The sequence below is a fragment of the Lissotriton helveticus genome, chromosome 1_1 (genome assembly GCF_964261635.1).
Source record: "Lissotriton helveticus chromosome 1_1, aLisHel1.1, whole genome shotgun sequence".
In the NCBI taxonomy this organism is placed as follows: domain Eukaryota; kingdom Metazoa; phylum Chordata; class Amphibia; order Caudata; family Salamandridae; genus Lissotriton; species Lissotriton helveticus.
The window spans coordinates 1057988599-1058012191 of record NC_136057.1 but is presented as its reverse complement, the minus strand read 5'-3'; the positions used below and the strand labels follow the sequence as shown (position 1 = coordinate 1058012191).

Here is a 23593-nt window from a genome sequence, read left to right as displayed (position 1 = left end):
TTCATAATTGAGTAATTTGTTGATATCGCGAAGTTAAACACCATGCAAATGCCATCCAAGAGTCTTGAGAGAGACAAGGCTTCTGTAGTGCTGACCAGTTGCACCCCTCAGGCAGAGAGACTTCTGCCACTGAGACAAACCAGAGGGTACAGTGGGGGGCCGGCGGGTGGAGGCCGCCACAGCTTGTGACCTCCCACACAAGGTATAGGAGTGGTAACAGGAGCGGCGGTTCGAGTGGGAATGAGGAGTGGGGGGCACATGTAGGTTACAGAGTTAAGGTTTGGCCGATCGAAGGAAACCCTCGGGGAGAGAGCGGAGCCACCGGAGGTATCTACGAGCACCCAGTGGCATATTCCAAGCGGATACAAACACTTTTATGTACCTACCAAACAACGGTTTCCAAGCGCTGTAAAAGTCAATCCCCTGAAGGAGTTTCCAAGATTAAAGCCTCGAGGGATTTCTTGTTACCGGGGGCCGTGCCTGCCTTGAAGGAGAAAGGCCCACGGACAGAGTGCTGAGGGATGGCTGAAGTGCGACTGTTAGCTGGTCGGGAAGACAGCAGATTGAGCTGTAGCAGTCAAGGCGAGAGGTATTTGTGGCACCCAGGTCTAAGCTCTGATTTGCGAGGTGGGGGGAGGGAGTGACAGAGCAGCAAGGAGATGTTCGCCTAACGACCAGAGCTACCGACATTGCAGCAGGCCGAAAGTCCAGAGCGATTCACATGCGCAGCAGTAAAAGTGAAAGCTGCTAATTAAAACAAGCGCGGCCACGCAAGTGAAAGCGCTGCAACGTCCTCCTGCAACACGAGTGGTGCACGTGCGACCATGGATAACGTAGGACTCCATGGAGCTCAAACTGCTAGAAAGGAACAGTTGCCTCAGCAAACCCTAGCAGAAATTGTGGGTCTTCAAAGATTTTCTGCCTAATTGAAAATCTTTCTGCACGCAAAGAGTTTGAGAGAGCATTCCACAGAGTGCGAGCAAGCGCTAAGTACGCGCGACCACCCGCTGTTGTCTTGGCGAAGCGAGGCGCCATCATAACTGGCAACTTGCTTCACCGAAGAGGATAAAGAGCTGAATATCTGGGAGAATTCTGTGGAAGAACAGTGTGCATACAATGCTTTATGGCAGTTAAAGGGCTTTGATTTGCTTTTTAACTGGAAGCCTGTGAAGACTTCACTGTGTTTTAAAGCACTCGTACTTGTGCTAGCTGCCCCCTAGCGGGAGCAGCGGCACACGGCCATGCTAATTAAAAACAGATGGTGGGCCGCTGCTCTTCGCTCCCTCAAGGTGGATGCCACCACAAGCACGAATGTGCTTGAAAAGGAGAAGACCAATTTCTAAAGGTCATCTCCTAGAGCAGGGCATGCGTGCTGCCTAGGCGAGACCTAAAAAGGTGGTCCCTATGGGGGGGAAGTGCAGCCTTGGACTTAAACGGCAATAGCGAAGTAAATAAATTTTTCTTACAGATTGATCTCAATTATGCAATAAGTGCATTTACTCAAATTATATGCATAAATGTCACATAATACATATCTTTTCTCTTTTCAAAAGATAAGGTGCTCCTGTAGAGTGATGGCACAGTGAAAGTGAGTAAAGGGACCAAGTAGTGCGCATGTGTTATATAAAAAATATATACATGTGACTATATGTTGTTACAAATGGTACTCTTAGTAAGAGTGTCAACAGACAGAATATATATATATTTGTTTTAACAAGTCCTCGTAGAACTTTTGTTGATGTTTCGACCTTCAGTACAATTAGTTAGAATGGGGTCAACACCAGGACAGAATAAGAATGGGAGATACCAGGAAATCTGGGCAAAAGGACCCACACCTGTAGATGTATCACAAGCAGTCCGACGTAAATCTCAGCAAACTGCATTTGAGTAACAAAGGAATGTGCCGTAATCCTTGTCTGCACAGCTCTCGCTCATGTTCTGAAAGGAGGCTCAGAAATTGAAGTTCAAAAGGTGCCAAATACCTCTTGAAGTCACAGGAGAAGACCTGTGTTTGCCATAAAATATAGATCTGCGCTCAATTTATGTAACCGCAGCAGACTCTGAAAGTTTTAGCAGTGATTCAGCCTATTGTGGTAGTCTCCTCATGAGTGTGGGAGACTACAAGAAAAAACAATTTAAGAATTATAGGCCTACGCGTGGAGCTGTTCTTTAAAGAGTTGCTCAAACCACAGGTTGTTTCTAGTTGCCTAGGTTTTTTTCCTGACAAGCTCACTGGGTTTTATTAGGGTCCCTCAGCCCATGGTGGCCAGTTTCCTTAATTATAGGAATGGTTACTGCCTACTACAATTAGCATGAAGAAATGGCGTGTACGAGCCACAAGACTGCAAGATCTTTCCATTCCTTGCTACACAGCAGATGCCCAACAGCAACATTACGAATTTCGTAATGTCAAGCAAGCATTACACACACTGAACTTTAAATTCATGCTAATGCTTGATGCTAGAGTAAAATCGGCAGATGGTAGAGAATCCAACTTCTTCACAGAGGGAAGCATGGACATGTCGGACTAGGTCACGTACTCGTGATTACCTGAAAACGTGATTAATAAGGTCACGTATTCGTGATATAACCACTACGTGGAATTGGAGGATGGGAATATATATACCCATGATACTCTCGAATTGTGAATGACTATCTAAACCTTTAGTTTAAGGACGGAATTGATAAACCCTGAGGAAGTCATTTGGCACAAAATAGTGCATGACGAAACCTGTGTTTGCAATCAAATATAGATCTGCGCTCAATTTATGTAACAGCAGCAGACTCTGAAAGTTTTAGCAGTGATTCAGCCTATTGTGGTAGTCTCCTCATGAGTGTGGGAGACTACAAGAAAAAACAATTTAAGAATTATAGGCCTACGCGTGGAGATGTTCTTTAAAGAGTTGCTCAAACCACAGGTTGTTTCTAGTTGTCTAGGTTTTTCTCCTGACAAGCTCACTGAGTTTTATTAGGGTCCCTCAGCCCATGGTGGCCAGTTTCCTTAATTATAGGAATGGTTACTGCCTACTACAATTAGCATGAAGAAATGGCGTGTACTAGCCACAAGACTGCAAGATCTTTCCATTCCTTGCTACACAGCATATGCCCAACAGCAACATTACGAATTTCGTAATGTCAAGCAAGCATTACACACACTGAACTTTAAATTCATGCTAATGCTTGATGCTAGAGTAAAATCGGCAGATGGTAGAGAATCCAACTTCTTCACAGAGGGAAGCATGGACATGTCGGACTAGGTCACGTACTCGTGATTACCTGAAAACGTGATTAATAAGGTCACGTATTCGTGATATAACCACTACGTGGAATTGGAGGATGGGAATATATATACCCATGATACTCTCGAATTGTGAATGACTATCTAAACCTTTAATTTAAGGACGGAATTGATAAACCCTGAGGAAGTCATTTGGCACAAAATAGTGCATGACGAAACATGTGTTGGCTGCTTCTTTTCTCGAAGGAAGGATTGGTTTTCTTTTGGAATCATGAAAATTGACTTGAAATAAAAAGATTTGAAGACTTCTGATTTGGATTATTGTTACAAGAACAGATTGGATGGACCATGTTATGGAATATTTTCGGAATTGACTGATGCAATATGACCTAGATTTTGTGATATTTTCTGTGAGAAGATATGTGTTGTTTTCAGCTGTATCTGTCTTGAAATACCAGATTGTTTTGAAATTTACTCTCACTAATATTGATGTATTATTGTACAGTGCTCAGGTAGGATTGCAGGAACACAAAAATATTTGCATTAAATAGACATACACCTGAACAAGCAAATGGCTAACTTTAAGAAACATAAGAAAAAATAACAACAAGGAGAGAAAACATACATACTAATAAATCTGAATCAATGACTCTGAAAGTAACCCAAAGAAAGCATCAAAGAAGAAGAGGGTCCAGATCTGCCTCCAAGGATAATTCCCATGACCTTCCTTGATCTACTGCACCCTGACTGGGTGTAATTTAGAAACATGTTCAGTAATTTGCAGAGGACGTTTAACCCTTATAAGTATATGGACGGATAAAAAGACAAAGACAATTTCCCTAGGTTGCATTAGGCAAGCGACTAGTAATTCGACAGGTAAAGGATTATCACTGACATCAAATGCTGAGTAGTCTAACAACTGGAAAAATATAAGCTCAATGTAGGCAGTAAGAGGAAGAATAGCATGCCATTGCAAATACATCCTCCCCTCTTCACTGTATTACCCCAAAGGGTCAGAACGATACTAGCAAGGGTTAGGATGTTAATTTACGGGTTGGGAATGACACGGACGGTCCAGAGCTGAGTCCAGGATGGGGCATTTCTGTTGATAGTTATATTGGAGACTAACATTGCAGAGTAGGTGTACAACAGCAAGTATGCACCTTAGGATACACCAAGTAAAAGATTCAACAGCAGGGTGTGTCCATTTGGAGTCAATAACTCACCATCTATTAACTACCATCAAAACCACAGCTAGCCTCATCTAGATACAAAATCCTAACTTGGAACATAAGGTCAATGGAGAACACACCAAAAAGACAGGATATACTCACGTATAAGGAGGCACAATGTAGACATTACATGTTTACAAGAGAAACACTATACGGAAACCAAATGGGTCCAAATAGAAGAGAGGACAAACATCCTTTACGACATACTTCCCAGACATGAGGGGAACCCAGTTATGGCTCAAGCCAGGCTTACTTTATGCTGTACTTAGTACCAAAAACAGACTCAGAAGGCAGATATGTAATTGTGAAAGGTTCTTTAGATGACAAACTCATAATGATAGCCAGTATATAACCCCACATACGTGCAACTGGAATACCTTGTTAATGTGACAAACCCCTTAACAGAATTGTCTCAAACTGCAACTATTTAAGGTGAGGACACTAATTGTGTACAATACATTATACAGGGCATCTCGTGCACTTAGGTGACCAAGAACAAAGAGGGTTTTAAGGCTTTGGCTTAATGACTGGACCCTTACATGGAGAAAACGTAACCGCACTGAAACACAAATGTACCCACTATTCACCCATTCAGGATCTACAGTCATCATCACGATCTGCTAGATGATTATCCACTTCAAACATTTAAAAGGGGCATTACAATATACTGAATACCTAAGCCAAACAACAGTAGAACATAACCCTGAGGTAGAACAGTTACACTGAGATGGACATGTCGCACACATTTCCACTTGAAAAATACAGCCCAAATCCCAGCTAAGTACACCATTTTGTAAAACCATTAGGACACATACAGAAGAGTACTTTAAAGATAACAAAGACTTAACCAATGATAGCATGGTTGAGTGAGATACATTCAAGGCCTTCATGAGGGGCATCGGAATGTAGACCTCCTACAGCGAAGACTATGTTAAGGAGAGACCCACTAAGAATAGAAGAGATAAGGAATAAGGAATTGCAGAATGTAAAGGGCAGCTGACGTGACCGCCTCTGATATGCACTAAGAAGACCGACAATAACATGGCAGACTAGTAATACCTATCCAACTATAAAGAATCCATAACCAGCCAACACAGTGAAGCAGACAGAAAAAGCAGATTATAAACTTGGCTACTTAAAAAAGCACCGCCACATCAACTGTTATAAGCTTAGAATGATGAAATAGTAAATGGTGTAATGCACAGATGTATGCAGCACATCACCTCTCCTTGCCACTGGAAATAGCTGAACACTTAGAACACATACTTCTCAGAAATTAACTTTAGCACAAGCCATTCGAAAGGAGGAAATTAAATCAGCAATCAAGAAACTCCAACCAGTAAATAAAGATGCCTTTAGATTCTTTATTTATTTTGTCACATTTGCTACGCATCAAAGACAGAGTTCAAATGTCAGGCTATGCCTTTTGACAAATTTCTGCTTCTTATTATAGCATAGATAGGGATTGGTGTATACGGACTCCTCTCACTCTGCAGTCAGAGAAAGAAAAGCAATGTGAATTATGTAAGTTTCTTACAGAGAGTGTAAAAGGAAAGGCTGTATGAGTGTCACTTTTCTAACCAGAAAACAAAATGTAAATACCTGTAAATAAACTGTACACATTCAGCCGTTGGGAAAGCAAAAATGAAGCACATTCCTTTGTAATTTTAAAGTGCGATGGATGCAAAAATTATAAAAGGATCAAAACAAATCATGGCACTTTACCTGGTGATGCACAAATGATAAATATTCAATAAAACCAGATTTCCACACAATATAATTTGTAAGCAATGTAGGTCTATCAGTAAAAGAGTACACCTTTGCAAATTCAGTGCCCATTTCAATGGAAAATGTGCTGTCTGTGACAGTGCGCTGCTACAAGATGCTTTGGTTACATTAAAAAAATGGTAGGTGGGTCATAAACATGTGTTGTTCTAAAAAGTGGGTCATGGTTCTAAAAAATCTGGGAAACATTGCCCTGTCCCAACTGGTCCATTCCTAACGTTTAAGGCGATTATATGTACAATAAAAAAAGATCTGGTCACAACACACGAAACCCCTAATAACCCAACCGATACTTGAGATTATGCTTGAAATAAGCTGTGCCAGACAAGCTATTCCAAGGTTGTACACAACACTAACACAAATGATAAAGCCAGACTTTTAAACTCTAAGGGAGTTCTAAACATATCAGACCAGGAAACAAAATATTCTGACTTACCAGAAATCAATATCAAGAAAGTCAAGTTTTAATTTGATATAACACAAAATAATTCAGCGCACTTACCTAACTCCAAAGTTTAAAAACAATTACACGCCATCTAGGGAGTTTGCTTGTGATGTGATTTGGATAATGTGAATCTCCTGCCTATGTTTTGGGCATGCACCCAAATACGACCCTTATAGAATGAAATGACAAACCATACAAATCGCATCTATTGCAAAGTGGGTTCCAACCATTTAGTCCTTCTCGATGTTTAACTTTTGACTAACAGTTTTTCGGAATTTTATCGTGAATGAGTCTCGATCATAGTAAATGGAGGATGTATGACGGTACAATGCGTACCGTCACAACGCGTGCTGTTACAACGCGTCCCTTACAACGCAAGTCGTTACCACGACTTGCGTTGGGGGCGCGGATGTCGAATAGTATAATTTACTATTCTAACACCAGTCCCGTGGACACTAGGGAAGGTGTTGGAATAGTAAATTTACTATTTTTAATCTTCTAGCGCCCTCCAGCGCAAGTCGTGGTAACGACTTGCGTTGTTACGGACGCGTCGTAACAGCACCGCGGGGAAACATCCGCGTTGTAACGGATGTTTCTCTAAATGGACTGAGAGGGATACTGCCAGTATCTACCTTTTAAAATAAGGCTGTGGCTGCGCACCTAGAAAAAGTGGTTTTTGGGCTGGTTTCACGCAAAACATGAGCCCATGTTTGCGCAAAGGTAGCCTGTAGCAGATGGGACCCTTCAGGGATTAGTGCTGACCAGGGGTAGGCCTTTTACTGTGAGTGACACAATAAGTATACAAAAAGTGATGTTCTGTTATGTTACATGGATATTTGTATAGCACACGTACACCGACAGGTTTCTTGGCGGTGTGGAAATGACAGAAGAGTGCAGCTAGGCCAGAAGCAGCTAATTATAGGCCATGGTGAAAAGCCAAGTCTTCAGTTGTTTTCTGAACCGTAGGGAAAGCATTCCAGATCGTGGAACCTAGGAAAGAGAACCTAGTCCTGCTGATCCGTTTGCGTCGGATTCTGGGCACCGTCAAAAGGTTCTGGTGCGAGGATGTCAAAGTCCGTTTGGGTAGGTGTTTGTTAATCAGTGAGACAATGAATCTTGGGCATGTGTCTTGGATAGCTTTAAAGAGTATGCAACCAGCTTTGAACAAGGCTCGTTGCTCCACTGGAAGCCAGTGAAGGTCTTTAAGCAGGGGGGTGATATGGCAGAGCCTATCCTTAAGATAGATGATTCTTGCTGCTTGATTTTGAATCATCTGCAGGCGATGTCTCTGGAATTATGGGAGTCCAATGTAGAGGACGTTCCCATAATCGATTTTGGAGAGGATAAGGGCTATGGCAATTTGGGTGATAGCCTCTTTACTAAAAAAAAGTCTGATCTTGAGCAATTTGCGCAGTTGAACAAAGCATGCCGATGTCACTGAGCCAATTTGGGTGCTCATGGAGACATCTGCATCAATGTAAAGACCCAGACTTTTTATAGCAGGTTTAGGGGTAGGTGCCACACCTAGATCAGGGGGCCAATAGGAGGGAGTCCAGTAGTCAAGTTTACTGTGGGGAACAATGATCTCGGTCTTTTCAGAATTCAGGTTTAGTTGGTTGACATTCATCAAGTTTTGATGTACAGTATAGACCTCCTAACAAAGTCCTTAGATTCTGTAGAGTTGTCAAGGGTGAAGATAAGCTGCATGTCGTCAGCGTAGTTGAAGATTTTTACACCCATCTGTTTTAGACCCGAAATAAGGGGACGTATAAAGAAATTGAACAGAATTGGCGAGAGGGAGGAGCCCTGAGGAACGCCACATTTCAGATCTACCATACTGGACTTAAAGGGCGATAGCCACACTGATTGTTTACGGGCCTCCAAAAAGGAGCCGAAACAGTCGAGCGCTGAGCTCCCGAGACCCGCTGCGGCAATGCGATCCAACAAAATTTTGTGGTTCACTGTGTCAAATGCCGCAGACAGGTCAAGGAGGACCAGGGCCTGAGTGTGATCCACATCGGCCTGTCCCTTAAGGTCGTCCAGTACTGATAGAATCACTGCTTCGGTGGAATGTGCAGGACGGAAACCTGCCTGATGGTTGTCCAGGAATTTAGTAGTCTCCAGAAAAGAGCTGAGACAAGTGGCCACAGGGTCTCCAACACTTTCGCCGTGAAAGGGAGAAGAAAAATATATGGAACGTTTCAATTAATATCAGCTACTGGTAATTACTCGGAGCGCTTCCCAATCCATTGTTATTTTGCTCATTTTGCCACCTCAGTTTGGACCCAGCTGTTTGCAAATCAGTCTCCATCGTGCTTAAATGGAAAGGGTCCAGCCGAACTGCCAGGCCAGGTTCTCCCTGAACTGGAATATAAGCAACCCAGGACACGTTTTGCACTAGTTAGGGGATCACCAGCCAGGTATGGCTTAGTTCCAGTGATACAGTGTGCACAGGACTAACATATGGGCATAGCTGTCCCACTTAGGGTGACACACTGAAATACACAAAAAAGTGAATAATGGGACGTTTGAATTAATCTAAGTCACTGATAATTACTCAGTAATTAATGCGAGTATGTCTGGAGTGATCACTGAAAATCTGTGGAGTTTAACTGAACGGCACATTACAAGAGAAATCTGTACTAAAGTACAGTTTCGTACTGCTTAGGACTACACATTCCAGTAAAGTATCCACTTAGAGATAAACCAGTATAGATCCACAGTCCCTTTCACCATATATAAACTCATTATGGTATTTTAAAAATGTATGGATTTCCCTGGCTCAGCTTATAATTAGATTACAAGCCTTTGTCCCCACTACTGGGGTCTGTTGTCTAGCAGAAGGATCAAATGCCTCCCACACAATAGAGACCATTAACTGTGCTTCACCTATTTCCTAGGAGAGAAATTGGTGGGGAAGAAATCTGCATTTGATAATTAGTTTGTCACACTGCACTGGGGCTGGGACCGCACAGGTACAAAGGAGGAGAGCCAGACATCTAGAGCCAAACACAAAGGGGGCTCGCCTTTGTAGGTCCAGGGGAAAGGGATCAGGCAGCGTTGTCAACTGGAGGCAGAGGTAAGACTCTCTGGAAAGCTTTTTACATAGATAACTTGAAGTGGTCACGTTGGAATGTCCCTGAATGCTGCACATGAGGGTTGGAATAGATGTGGAGTGATGATGTGGCACCATAGGATTTGCCTGGTTTCTAAAACTTTTCAACTCACTAATAACCCCCAGAACAATGGAGAGACTGAGAAGATACTGGACACAGAACAGAATAGACAATGGAGAAATAATGTCCAGGTAGGAATGTCCAGGAAAAGCCGCCTGATTTAACTGCAAGGATGGACTGCAGAACTTTAACTCCAGATGCTCCTCAGAACCTCGATGGATCTCTCCAGGGGCAGTGACGCTGGCCCCCATATGTGCTCTGAGGAGCAATTGCAGGAATGGATGTGGTGGCGGACCGTAGAGACCTCCTCTGAGACTTCTGTGAACTGGTCCTGCACCTGGGTGACTCATTAGAATGGATACCTCTGACTCCGCTGATGCAAAGGTTCCCTGCAAGACAGCCAAAGCCATGGGGAGCACGGCAGGGAAGATGTTCTGTTATCGACTGTGAGGGGCCTGGGGGGGGCTGGGTCAGACTCTCCCTCAAGCAGGAGAGCACAGTAGGAGCCAGGCAGAAGACAGGTCTGGTGCAGGGAACCATAAAACTAAGGTCAAGAGGCTTGAAGAAAATTCCCCTGGTGGCTAGGACTCACCACCAGGAGCACAATGAGCCCAAGGTCGTGAGAAGCAGCCCTATAGGGCCAGAGAATTCAGACTGCAAAGCCTGGTCCCCTGTCTTTTACAATCTTCGCCTTGGGGAAGGCCAAGCCCCCGGGGATCAGTGCAAATTCCTTGGAAAATTTCCTTGGGGGGAGGGAATACATTGGCTCCCTCCATAAGCTCTACCCCAGCATGGTGACCCCATCCCCCTGGGGCCCAACGCAATCCAACGAGTCTCGAGGTACCCTCTTCCCGCCAGGACAGGAGGACACCAGAAGCACCAGGTGCATTTCCAACCCCGGTGCACTCGCCTACTGTCGGCGTTGGCAAGAGAGGGACATTTTGTCCCAGCCTCCAAATGGGAGACAAAAAAAAAAGCAGTGTTGCTCCTAACTGAAGCAGGATCAAAGAAGATTGTTGGCCAACAAAAGACAAGGGTAGTTGGCAGGGGGGCATTGGTACAACCCCCTACAGCCCACAACTGAAAAGCAGCACCCAGGTGCCTGGTGGGCACAGCCATCTGGTACTGAAACGAAGTCTACACAGCACAAGGACGCATTGGCATAAAACCTTTTTGGAATGGTGGAATCAACCCCTTACAGAGGGGGTACAGAAGTGCAGCAACCCCCCAGGAGATGTTTTACTACAAAGTCATCCAGAGTCTACAATCCAAGGTTTGAAGGTATAATGAATGATACACAATGTTGGTAATAGTCCGACTGACTACAATGGTGGGTTATAACCTGTATTCCCTAGTTGTACTATCCTAGTTGATTTCAATGCTGTTTTAATGGTGAATTATAACATGTTCTCTGCTTATATTGATGTGGTGACCCCCTGACAAATCCAGTACACCTGCCTCTCGGAGAATGAAACCCTTTTGTATAGTGATACTGCATCAGGTATAGGTGGGGGGGCATTGCGGATATAGGGGTCAGGATCCACAAGCGGTGTAACGTGGTATGAGGGTGTAACCAATGGTATTCCATCTAGTGTGGCTCAATGGTTAGAGCGGCAGACCCTGATGCAGAGGTCTAGCCCGGGACCAGGGTTAATTCCCCGCCTCGGCGGGCCTTGGGCTCAAAATTCCACAGACCTGATAATTCTCGCCTCGGTGCCTATTCCAATCATGGAGTCCCACTCTGCAACTCTGGGCAATAGCTTGCTTAATCTCCACAACGGCCACCACAACGCTAAGGATGCCTGGCCTCCACCTTGGGGGTGCCCAGGAGTGGACACCTCACAAGGAAAGCCAGGATGGGTTCCACAGCGGTATTCGTACAAGCGCCTTGAGACCCTTGCGGGTGAGTAGTGCGCTATACAAGTATCAATTTACATTTTACATTTACCTGATTATACATATTTGGAATTTAATACATAGTATTTAGCGGAGTGTGAATATAATATATTTTCAATGAAAAAGCACCGACAGAAGAATGATTTGCTGAGTGTTGTAGTTGTGTGCCAGCGAGCTAGGGTATTTAACTGCAGATTAGATCGTGGACTGCTATGCTCGGTACCCAGAGAGCATCAAGTGCTAAAATGGGGTACTTGGTTGCCAGCAAAAAGACAACTGTGGGCTTATTACTTGTGAAGGTCTCCCATGCTTCACAAGTAATAACCCAATTTCTTAGAACAACTAATAAAGGCTTGGAAGCACCTTCGAAAACCTGCTTACTGGGTTTTATACACTGTACCAAAAGCACAAATTTGAGACCAGATTTAAAGAATTAGCACTTATATTAACTAGATAACTATTAGCTCAGAAATTAAAAGCTAAGGTCCCGACCATTGGGAATGTGAGGAAATGGGGTGTATTATATGGTGTGGTTGTGAGACCTCGCCATGTATTACAATACCAACCCTACTAGGGCAGGTCAGATTTTGTTTGTCAAACCTTAGCTCAACCCTGGGTAGCTGTGGCTTCGAGCAGTCAGGCTTCAACATCGAAACAAGTGTAAAGCATTTAAGCAGCACCAAACAACAGAAAAAGAAAGCAACTCAAAAAAAGAATCGGACATCAATTTATAAATATAGATTTTATGAATTTATGGACACCAAAGCGAAAAAGATCCACCAGAGGGTTCCAGATACAGAGATTGTACAATGACCAATAAATAAAATATTTCACTTAACAGTGAACAAGCAAAGGCAAATTCAAAGAATGTCACACTTAGAAACATTTTCAAGAAAACATTTATCAAAGTGCAAGGTGGTTACTTATGTTTACTTTGGGTGACCAGCCCTAGCAGGGAGCCAGTCAAGGGGACCAGGAAGGTCGAAAACAACTGTTACCTCAACAAGAAGAGCAGTCTTCAATTCAATTCCAGTATCACTGGTCCCTTGCCCCTGACTTCTATGGAGTGGTCCTGAAGCAAGGGATAAAGGATGCTGAAAATGCTGTGTGGTCAACGGGCATCTTCCTGTGGACACTTCTTGGTCCCGAGACCTGGTGGGGTAAAGTCCCTCAATCCTTTTTGGTCCAGCAAAAATTCAGTCGCCATTGAAGTAGTGGTCACCGGGCACAAAAACTGAGCACTTTTCTTCTTCTGGCAAGAACTCTCCTTCTGGGAGACCATGCTGCACCAACCCTCTCGTAGGTCCAGAGGCTCGGTGCAAACTTTGAGAGCTGGGTCTTGGTCTCCTGTGCTGCACTGCAACGAGAAGTGACAATCCGGGGATCTGGACTACCAGCTCGCCCTGGCAGGCTTCTTTAGCTTTTGTGGTCCTGCTTTGCGAACATAAAGTCAGCCAATTGATTATTGGAGTTTCCGGCTTCTGGTAGGGCTTGGAGGACAGCTTCTCCATGAGCAGGAAACAGCAGGCACAGCCCTTTCCTTCACTATTCCAAGGAACAGCAGGAGGAGTCCAACTTCAATGCAGCCTCTTCTTTGCCAATTCCCAGGGCAGTCTTTCTTCAGTCCTCTTTTCAAGTCCAGCTGAGATCTGAGTTCTGGGTGCCACAGGTGCCTCTTTTTATGTCTAGAAAATGCCCTCAGTGTAGGCTGTGGTCGTTAGCCAATGGGTAACTAGGTTTCTTCCTGCCTGATGACAACTTCCAACGAAGTTTGGAATCTAGCTATATTCTGTCAATCCCAAGGTGCCTGGACCCTCTCTTGGTGTGTAGGGTTTAGTAGCCCACCCTAGAGGCCTGGCTACCTGGGGTCTACACACCCACCCACGGAAAAACAGTTTGGCCAGTGTTTCCCCCTCCCGTCCCAAAAGAGCAGACCCTCTTTAGCATGGTTACCATTTGCCCTTCAAAGGTGGCTTCTCCTTTGAAGCTCACCTTTTAAGCCAACACTCCGTATGGGTTCCTGCCAGGAGGGGGTAATACCCCCTCAGAGGCAGCCCTCTATTGTTACATGTCCTGGGAGCCATGGACATCTTCCCAGGCGGACAGAAGGCTAGCTCACTCCCAGCTTTAACAAATGGCAACTGGAAAACTGGGCGACAGAGAGGCAACTTTCTAAAAATGCATGTGGCAACAAGTTACATTAATTTTGACTGTGCATCAAGATGGGCCTAATGGAACGAGTTGTTTTAACTACCAACTTTGGTAGTCAGATTTAGAAGTGAGCAGCCTTGCTTTGTCAGTGTGTACTCTGTACTTACCAATGGGGCTACCAATCTCTACCACAGTAAATAACAGACAATTGAGGGGTTTTTACTGCTAAAACATGTTAAACACTTGTTCTACTTTTTAATATGCTGCACCTTGTGCATTAGGACTCAACTGGACTGCTGTAGGGGTGACTTACCAACATTAAAAATGGACTTTGGCATGGATTAAAATAGCAAAGTCGAGTTAGCAGTTTTAAAATGAACTTCCAGTCTGCAATGGCAGGCTGGGAGTCACGTTTTACTTTGTCCAATTCTGGGTGGCACATTAAGAGTGACAGTCCCTAAGGGGACACTTTAATTTACAGGCCCTGGGTTCCCCTGGTATCATATACTAAGGACTTAGAAGTAAGTTAGCTTATTCAAATTAGGTATAAGCCAATCAAGCATACATATTTAAGGGTCAGAGCATAAGCGCAAAGGTCTGGTTAGCAGACCTCACTGTACATTCAGAGTTAAAAAACCATCATCATCAGTCTAAAAACATACAAAAAGAGGTATTTCCTTACAGGGGAACAATGGAATAGAGAACTGCACAAGTGGAAACAAAAACCAGAAAACACTAGCTACAACACAATTATAAGCATTCCTGAGCTCGGGGTCTTATCACTTATAAGAACTTAGCACACACTAACTGAGAATATAGATCTTTGGTCACGTAAGCCTACTATGTCTGACTCGGATTGTTGTCCTTTTCTTTTCAACTCTTCTTGACCTTTCTGTCCAGCACCTTACCTTTTCACAGACATCTATACCCCCCACCCCCAAAAAAACACTTATAATCCCTAAAACTTGTAGCACCCAGAATAGTCTACTTGCTTAAGCAGGCAGCTACTGTGCCTACAACTTCATAATCAGTGTCAGAATATGATTGGACAGTGATGACCCATTTCCAAATAAATGAGTTTATTGAACCTGCACACAATGGGTGTCTCCAATGTATTTCTTTTGCTTTTTATCCTACTTAATTTTCTCTAGTTGTAGTTCATGGACGGCAATTAACACCAGCAAAGATATCATTGTAATGTATTGCTAATAATGTACACATAACGCTAGAAAGTTTGGTTTATAAAAGAAACATGCAATAAAATACATTTAAAAAGTTCATTCTAAATGCCCTAAATTGTGGGTTAAAAGTTCAACACCTCAATCATGCAACAGAGTACTCAAAAGGATATTCTATTCCACTTTGCCTAGTTTTAAGTAGAACAAAAATATTGCACCTAGTCAGCACACGTCTGGACCCAAAGTGTTAACCATGAAGAGTCAATGGAGCTTGCATTCCCCAGCTTTTGTGTCTTGAACGTTCTACATCTTCCTATCACCCTTGTCTCACTGTTTCCTCTATAAATAATTTCTGATGTACATCTGAAGATTTGGCTGTTCTTGAGGCAAATTAACTGTGTGAGCATCCAAATGAACAGCCCCCTGAAATAATGATTTTGCAGTAGGTTAGTTTTCATATTCGTGAGGGCAACTGCACTGCTAGTTGAAAAGAAATTTTAATATCCCCAAAATTTTCTTAGAAGCCATCTTCATATGCTGGCCTTTTTCAACACAACTGAGGTCTGTCCAAACATTGTCTCTCTTCCTCTGGGATGTGTACTTCCCATGTGAGATGCACCTGAAACAATAAACCCTACAGACGTAGACAATTCTCATCAATCATGCAAGTCTGATATTGGCAAATTACATAAAAAGAAGCCATGACAATATGTTGCAGTCCAGATCTTCTTCTCAGAGTTGCAACACAATGAACATTAGCTATAAATGTAGTTGCAAAAGAAAGGATCCTTATATTTTTCCAAACATTTTAAGTTCTTGTTTACACCTTTGTTTACAAATCCTGCATTATGTCACAATATACAAATGGCACAAATTTGTAAAATAATCCAAAAATCAGAGCCTCACAAACTACTGCAAACCACCAGAAGCAGAGGGAGTGAGAGAGACATGATAGGGACTATGAAAGGAATTACAGAACTGATATACTTGTAATAAATATCATGTTCCGTTTCATTCATGTATTTAGTAGAGGACACCTTTATTTAATTCTGCTGATTATTTGTACAGCTCCAACTGTGCCAACATATACCACTTGAAAGCACTGTCTCACACACCCAGTGGGAAACTGATTGCAGCCTAAGAAGTAAGAGGAGTGGGTCCAGAGGCCTAGGGAAGGAGGGACAAGTGCTGAAGTCTGAGCAGTCGTATGAGTTTGAATATAGTTATCTAAATCACAAAGGCATGTTTGCGCAAGCATAGATTTTATTCCTGAACTGATTGGGTTGTGGCACGTGCTGTGCATGTCTTACTGGTGCAAATAATGCATATAGCATTAGTGCTGGACATTCAACTTTAACTAATAGTTATTACTTTTAACCACAATGCAACGTGGTAAAATCAATATTCGTTCCCATCACTGTTATGACAACGATCCTAAAACTGAGAAAATGGATATTCAGTTCACATTGTATACTGAAGTAGCAATTATGGTAACACTGATACTATCGGTAACTATCAAAGGAGAAAATACATTTCAAATTAAACGACAATGAGAAATCCTTTATTTAAATATGGGGTGATTTTTCATTTATATCTCTAAACCCAAATAGGAATATTATCCATGCTCCTAGTACAGGAATATGTGTTAGGTATGTGCTCTTAACGGTATTAGTCTATTCTTATGGTAGCATAAACAAAAAATGGGTAGGATTGATTAATGCTGTCACATAAATGCAGCCTGGTGTAGAGGTAAGGTATTACAACCTGAAGGACCTTATTTAAATGTAGTTAACATGGGGGTACCATGTTAATTGCATTTTAATAAGTGAAGCAGGCTCAAAGTATGGCTTGACGAGAGTATTTGAGAAAGTGTGCAATGAGTTGAGCCAGCTTCTCTACATAGCCCAGGCCCTTGCCCTAAAAAACCTGATCACGTTTTCTACGTAGTTTAAAGGAGAGTTTGAGGATTTCTTGCCATATTTTTAGTACTTTTATTACATTTTGTAGGTAGTGAAGTCACATAATTACTAATGACCTAGTCAGTCCCATTTGTGTTGCATGGCAGATGTTGAATCTATTTAGACAATGCAGATTGTTCCCATGTGTTTGTATGGGGGAAGCAGGAGATACTGGGTTTAGGGTGCAGCTGGCGTAGTGCTGTTCAATCACAGGGCAGAAGTTTAGAACAAGCATTGAAAATGCAATAGGTCTCGCCTTTGATTAAGTTAAAGCCATTTGCTTTGCTAATGGTATTGTATAGCAAAGCAAATGGCTTTAACTTAATAAAACTGTGGGCTAAAAAGGATGGGTCGGAAGGTTACCCAGACCAATTGCCAGTAGGTTGGCTTAGTGCAAGCATTCCTTCAATCGTCTTTTGAGTGCTGAGAACTGCTGGAATCCTCCCACTGATAGTATCACATAGCTGCTGAGACGTTCTGGTCCCCTCCCACTGGTAGCAATGAATTGTGTCTGAGAAGTGCTCGCATCCTCCCACTGCTGAAAAGTGCTGGTAAAATTCAATGACAGTAATGATTCTCTGCTGAGAAGTGCCTGAAGCCTTCCACTGATAGAAATGCATCTCTGCTGAGAAGTGCATGTAGCCTCCCATTGGTAGCAATAATCTAGGCTGGTATCCTCCCACTTCTGAGAAGTGATTGTAAACTTCTGTGATAGTAATGAATCTCTGAGGAGAAGTGCTTGTAGCCTCCCACTGGTAGGAATGAATCCTGGATGAGAAGTGTTGGTATCCTCCCACTGCTGAGAAGTGCTTGTAAACTTCCAGTGACAGTAATAAATCTCTGCTGAAAAGTGCTGGTACCCTCCCACTGATAGTAATGAATGCCCGCTGAGAAGTGCATGTAGCCTCTCGCTGATTGTAATGAATCCTGGCTGAGAAGAGCTTTTTCTCTTGCACTGACACCAGTCCACTACACCCTTCCGAGGACGGAGGTAGATGCACTTCTAGCATCTTTACATCTCCCACACTTCAAGCCTAGGAGTTAGCGCTGCCCTTTTATAGCGCCGCCATCACAAGACTGAGCACGCTGCAAACAGATCCTTGCTGAACTGTCGACGCATAGTGACCCAAAGCCACTGCATGCCCCTTGCCCTTGGTCCATGCATTTCAATCATCTTTGCATCTCACACGGTGTAAACCTGCAAGGTGGGAGTGCAATGATTATAGCACTTCCATTTCTCACCGCCACCACCGGTCCGAGTGCGCTGCAGGCCGTCATGCTCCTAGAAGACCAGCTGGAGCTGTGCATTCACGCACTGCACCACACGCGCAGGTTTGGCGCTGTAAAGTGCGTGCCAGCTGCAACACATTGAACCCTACGCACCCAGACACTTCCGGCGCCGGCGCTCGTCTTCGGAGCCAGAGCGCCCTCACAGAAGTTTACACCCGAGGGCACTACAGAGAGTTACCCACTCTCACGTGCCCCCTGGTACTAGTATGCTGCGTCACAGAGTAATTTTTAAACACCCAGCCCCTGTTACCTCTGCCACAGCGCTTAGAGTGCCTGGTTGCTGTGAAAGTGCTTCCCAAACCCCAAACCGGAGGGGCCTGCCATTTCTTACTGGAGGGTCATCTTGACGTTTCTTCCGTCTCTCCCACGTCCCATCTTGGAGCCCCAATGGTCGCCTCTGCAGACCCTCTCGCTAACATGGAAAAAAACAGCTCACAGTAGCGGTGGGAGGTCTGTCGGAGATCAGAGGGTGCAGGCGGTCACAGTGTTAGGTTGGGTTCGCTGGGATAGTCCGCGATTATACTAAAATGAAAGAAATAGAAGTTTTTTCTATTTCTTTACTTTTGGTATAATCGCGGCAGCCGTGCTTTACTTTTAAAATGTTATAAATAAAGCGCGGGTGCCGCGATTATACCAAAAATAAAGAAATAGAAAAAACATCTATTTCTTTCATTTTGGTATAATCGCGACGACGTACACATTTCTCTTTTAGAGCTGTCCCACCTGGACAGGCTCGGCCGGACTTCCTGCTGGCGTAAAAGGTTTATTATCTTCTTTATGGGGCCATCTGTTTGGACCCATAAAGAAGATAAGAAACCTTTTACGCCAGCAGTAAGTTGGGGCAGCCAGTCCAAGTGGGACGGCTCTAAAAGAGAAAACAGTACGTCACTGAAAGCTCTTTTCCAATGGCTGGCCACCGTTTAGCATGAACGGTGATGCCAGCCAATGGAAAAGAGGGGCGGGGCTTAAAACCAGCTTGTGAAAGGTACTCCAAAACATAAAATCTCGCCAGCGAGACTGCGGATGTGCGCAGCTTACACTAGCCGAGACCTGAAAAGTAGGTAGGTCTCAAGAGACGCCCCTTAACATGTAAAGAGGAATGCGCCTTTATCAGATGAATGCGTTTCAAGCAGAATAACTTAATTCACTGCAAGATGAATACTGACAATATCCATTCTAACATGCTAAGATTTGAGAAGAATACCACTTTCTACCATAATGGTGGGAAGAATACAAATTGACTAGTATGAAAGGATACATGTAAGGTGTTAACGGTCCCCCGTAATGTCGGCAAGTGTCACATTAGTCAATCCTGGAAATCTGTAGCACAGCTGCTCGTGCAGGCGTATGTTTTGATTTTCTACCGGAAGTTGGTTGGTTGCATAAAATATGATTATAAAATGTAAGCTTGAGATGAGTTTTTTTTACTTGACAAGATAATTAGAATGGTAACTGGGTACGTGTATATCCGCATGCTATAGGTTCCAGGAGGGCAGTACTTGACATTAAATGGAAAAAAACGGTCCCACTCTTAGTTACTAGGGAAAACTGCAATTACCAACTGCGATGTGTATAAGTATCTAGGTGTTATGATTGACAAGGGGGGCCAATTTGTGAATCAGCTCAATGCCATCAAGAGGAAAGGAATGGAGATCGCAACAAGGCTAAGACAAAACAAAACTGACAGGACCAACATTCGCCCCACTTCTCCGTGATGGGCAAGCAAAAATTCCATCATCAGTTACATTTGGCAGTGAGGTTCTGAGAGGCAGAGATGCCTCATTGCTGGATACGACCTTGGCAAAAGCATACAGAGTAATTCTAAGCTTCTAGCCTTATATGTCAACTGCACAGATTCAGCTAGAGCTTGGCCTAACGAAGCAACTCCTCCCACGCAAGGCGGGGCTCATACATCAAGTGCTGGCACAAAATTAAGAACTCCGCCAGGAATACATTGCATCACCAGCTCTGGCAGGAACTGTGCAGCACAGCTACCTCGCCAGCTAAAGCCTACTTGGAGGAATCACTCACCATAATGGCACTATCTATGGGAAATCCCAACAGCGCACTTGCACTTTAAGCACGTTGTAAACAAGGTTATTAAGAAACTTTCTCTCATAGAAGATAAAGCCGCTTTTGCACACAGGAGCTATGCATGGATGACTGTGCAGCTACAAATCATTTGGGTCACAGGCATACTTTGAAGAGGGGTACTCTAGGAAGTTTAAAGAAGCCTTTCTAAAACATTGGTTGGGAATCCTGCCAGCCATACCCCATCTCCCACCATGGCTGAGAAAGAACTATGGGAACTCATGACGGCTATGCGGAGTTGGAAAGGAGGACATTGAACATATAATATGCTCTTGCATCAAGCTAAATGAGGAAAGGGTTGGCCTGCTAAAAACTCACTTTAATGAACGAGGCATATGTACCCGGAGACAAGCAGTACTCGCATGCTTCAACCCAATGGACCCACAACTAAATGGGAAGCCTGTTAAATTCTTGCTTCTAGCAGCATCCAAGCAAAAGACGATTGGAACTGCAATCAGCGTATAATTCCTCAAAGGCTCCCAGCAAAACGAACTTTGGACACTGTGTACTTTTTAAGTTACTTATGCGTGTATCGACGTATAAAAATCTTTTAATAGACCATCAACCGAAAAGCCAATCTACCAAAATATTTTACTAGAATGTATTTTTGTAATGGTTATAATTAATCAAAAACAAACATTTTACAGTAGGGCAGTAATAACCAGTACAATGGCCAGTTATGTTGGGGGTAAATCATTTAGATGTATGGGGAAGGTTAACTGCCACTTTTCTTGGAATCTCAATTATCCACCAGTGTAATCCTCCTTAGCTGTTCTGACCATTTATCATTCTCCCAGCACACACCATTTATGGCTAGCGGTGTTACTCTCTCTGTCCATCTGTGCGATCAAAGTGAAAAAGAGAAACTCCCTACCCCCCTCAATGAACCTTCTACCAGCCATCTATCAGGAATATTCCACTCACTCAATTCACTCAACTAATCTGCTTTTATTTCCGGCATCAACAGGCCACAACCCCTTAATCAACTACTTTCCACTCACAGCTTGTTCAATGAACGTCTTCTTCTGTTGTTCTAAACACTCCATCTGCTCCTCAGAGGCATGGACTGCTGTGGCATCCAAAGCAACAGGTTCCTAAAATAGTAAAGCTTGCAAAATTAATAATTGGTCAGATGTTGCGCAGAGGAATGTTAGTTTTCATTCAAGACATGATTCTATGTCAGGTTAATAAACAAAAGATTGCCACAAAGAATTTGTAACAGGGTGTGAATCAATTTTATTGCATTTGGGATGTTTAACTTAAAGGAGAGCAAACAGCAATAGGTGTGAACACGTAGTTTCTGCCGATACTACCATCAGCCCTTACCACCAGGCTCTAAGTGACTTTTGTGTCAATGGCACGAATACCCTACATTGTGCACCAACCCCAGAAGGATGAGCTGCTCGTTGTTGGAGCACGCATGGAGCCTCACCTGGACACTTCTGAAAGCGGTGCTTGGTTAAGACAGAAGCAGGACTGCAGGACATTTTGATACTTGTAGTTTATTGCCAAGGAAGCTGAAATTTGATGTACACCACTAGTCCAGGCTGTACCAGAGGTCACCTCCCAAAATCCACCATAGACGCAGTGTTTAGCACAGAAGTGAAAGAGGGAGAGGAGAACGAATCCTTAAGGGGGGTGGCAGGGTGGGCGCAGTCACCTTCCACGCTAGGGCATAGCCTTGAGAAATGACTGTGGTTTTTTAGTGTGTTTAGTCTGCGTGTAAAATAAATACTGTTTTGTAACGCAAAGTAAGTAGTGGACTCTACAATCAAATTATTGAGGTCAATGTGGTTATTTTGAGTTATCAGCTTGCACATATCACTTTTATAATTCATACAAGAGGACACCATCTTCAAATAGCCCTACCCCTGACCCGATAGTCTACCCTGGACCTTCCACCAATGATTTTCTGTTCCCAGGGGTCATACCCACTATGCAACAATCTGCTGCTCTCCAGCTAGGTGCTAGGTGCGCACTTAACATATACCAATACATACATTCAATGCAGGGACTACACTGACTGCATTGCTCCTATCCTGGTGCTTCTATAACTATTACACACGTACCTACATTTTGATTGGTACAAGATAATGCATGCCATAAATCCCAAGAAAGACATTACTTCCTGCACATACAGAGGCCATGATGTCTGATAAAGGGTAATTTTCATCAGTAAGGACTATTTTCTTTCCTGGGGTACAGATAATCGTGGATTTTGTGTCGGTGATGGATTCAGAAAAAGTCTTTTCCTGGCACTTTTGTTTTGTGAAAGTTGTTCTGACGTGATTATGTAACAAATGAATTGATAAAGGTGTTAACCTACTATGAAACAGAGATGTTATATATGTGCACATGCTTTGCAATGTGAAATTAATAGTAGTCATTACATGTTATGCATCAGAGGATTACTTTTTCAGCTGCAAACATTTTGGACCTCTGAGTTCAAAGACATCCACTGAGGGGTTGTAGATCTAAAAGTGCCATCATCCTATAGAATATGAAAGCATGTGGGTCACTAGCCTACCTCAGCCTTGTAAACAGCTTCATTGTTCGAGTGTACTAATTCCTCTAGTAGTAATGACAAGCATTTGTGTTTCATTTTCACTCATTTTAGCAGTAACATTTGTGTTGGATTGATTGCACAAACCAAAAATTACGGTTTCCAGCACACATTTATCTGACCCAAACAGTAGCCATTTGCTTTGGAGTATCTCAGTTTTTTCAGACTGTGGTGCAGAAGTTGCAACTGTCTATTTATTTTGAAGGCGAAGTTTCCAAATCCACCTCTTCCCTTACGTGCAGTATATTGTCTGAAACTCTTAGACTACCCTCTCAGTCCATTTACAATACTCTTCTAGAAAATATGCTAACAGTGGCACCATTTCAAATTGCAAGATGCACAAGTTGCATGGCATTGGTAAACGTAATGGTACAAACCATGTAATAGTGAAAAAGAACGCAATATCCAGCAGCAGTCCTGCAATAAGCAGGTGGGAAAAACAATAACTGTCTTACTGTAGTAACAATCAAATAATCTGCCTCTGACAAACAGTATGCCACAGAGGCAGGTTTGTTCTTTGCATGACATGATAATAGGTGAATTTCCTTGGTTCCTGAAATATTTCTTTAGACTCATCAAGCAGAGATGGG

The 23593-nt window shown here is 43.2% G+C and overlaps 1 protein-coding gene across 1 annotated transcript in view; it reads right to left on the bottom strand.

Moving 5' to 3' along the window:
- The window catches only part of LOC144820832 (uncharacterized), a 933795-nt gene that overhangs the window by 353290 nt on the left and 556912 nt on the right, over positions 1-23593 (bottom strand). The window contains exon 17 of the mRNA XM_078677961.1: positions 21442-21534. Coding sequence (XP_078534087.1) covers positions 21442-21534 — 93 coding nt within the window. The remainder of the gene's footprint in view (positions 1-21441; positions 21535-23593) is intronic.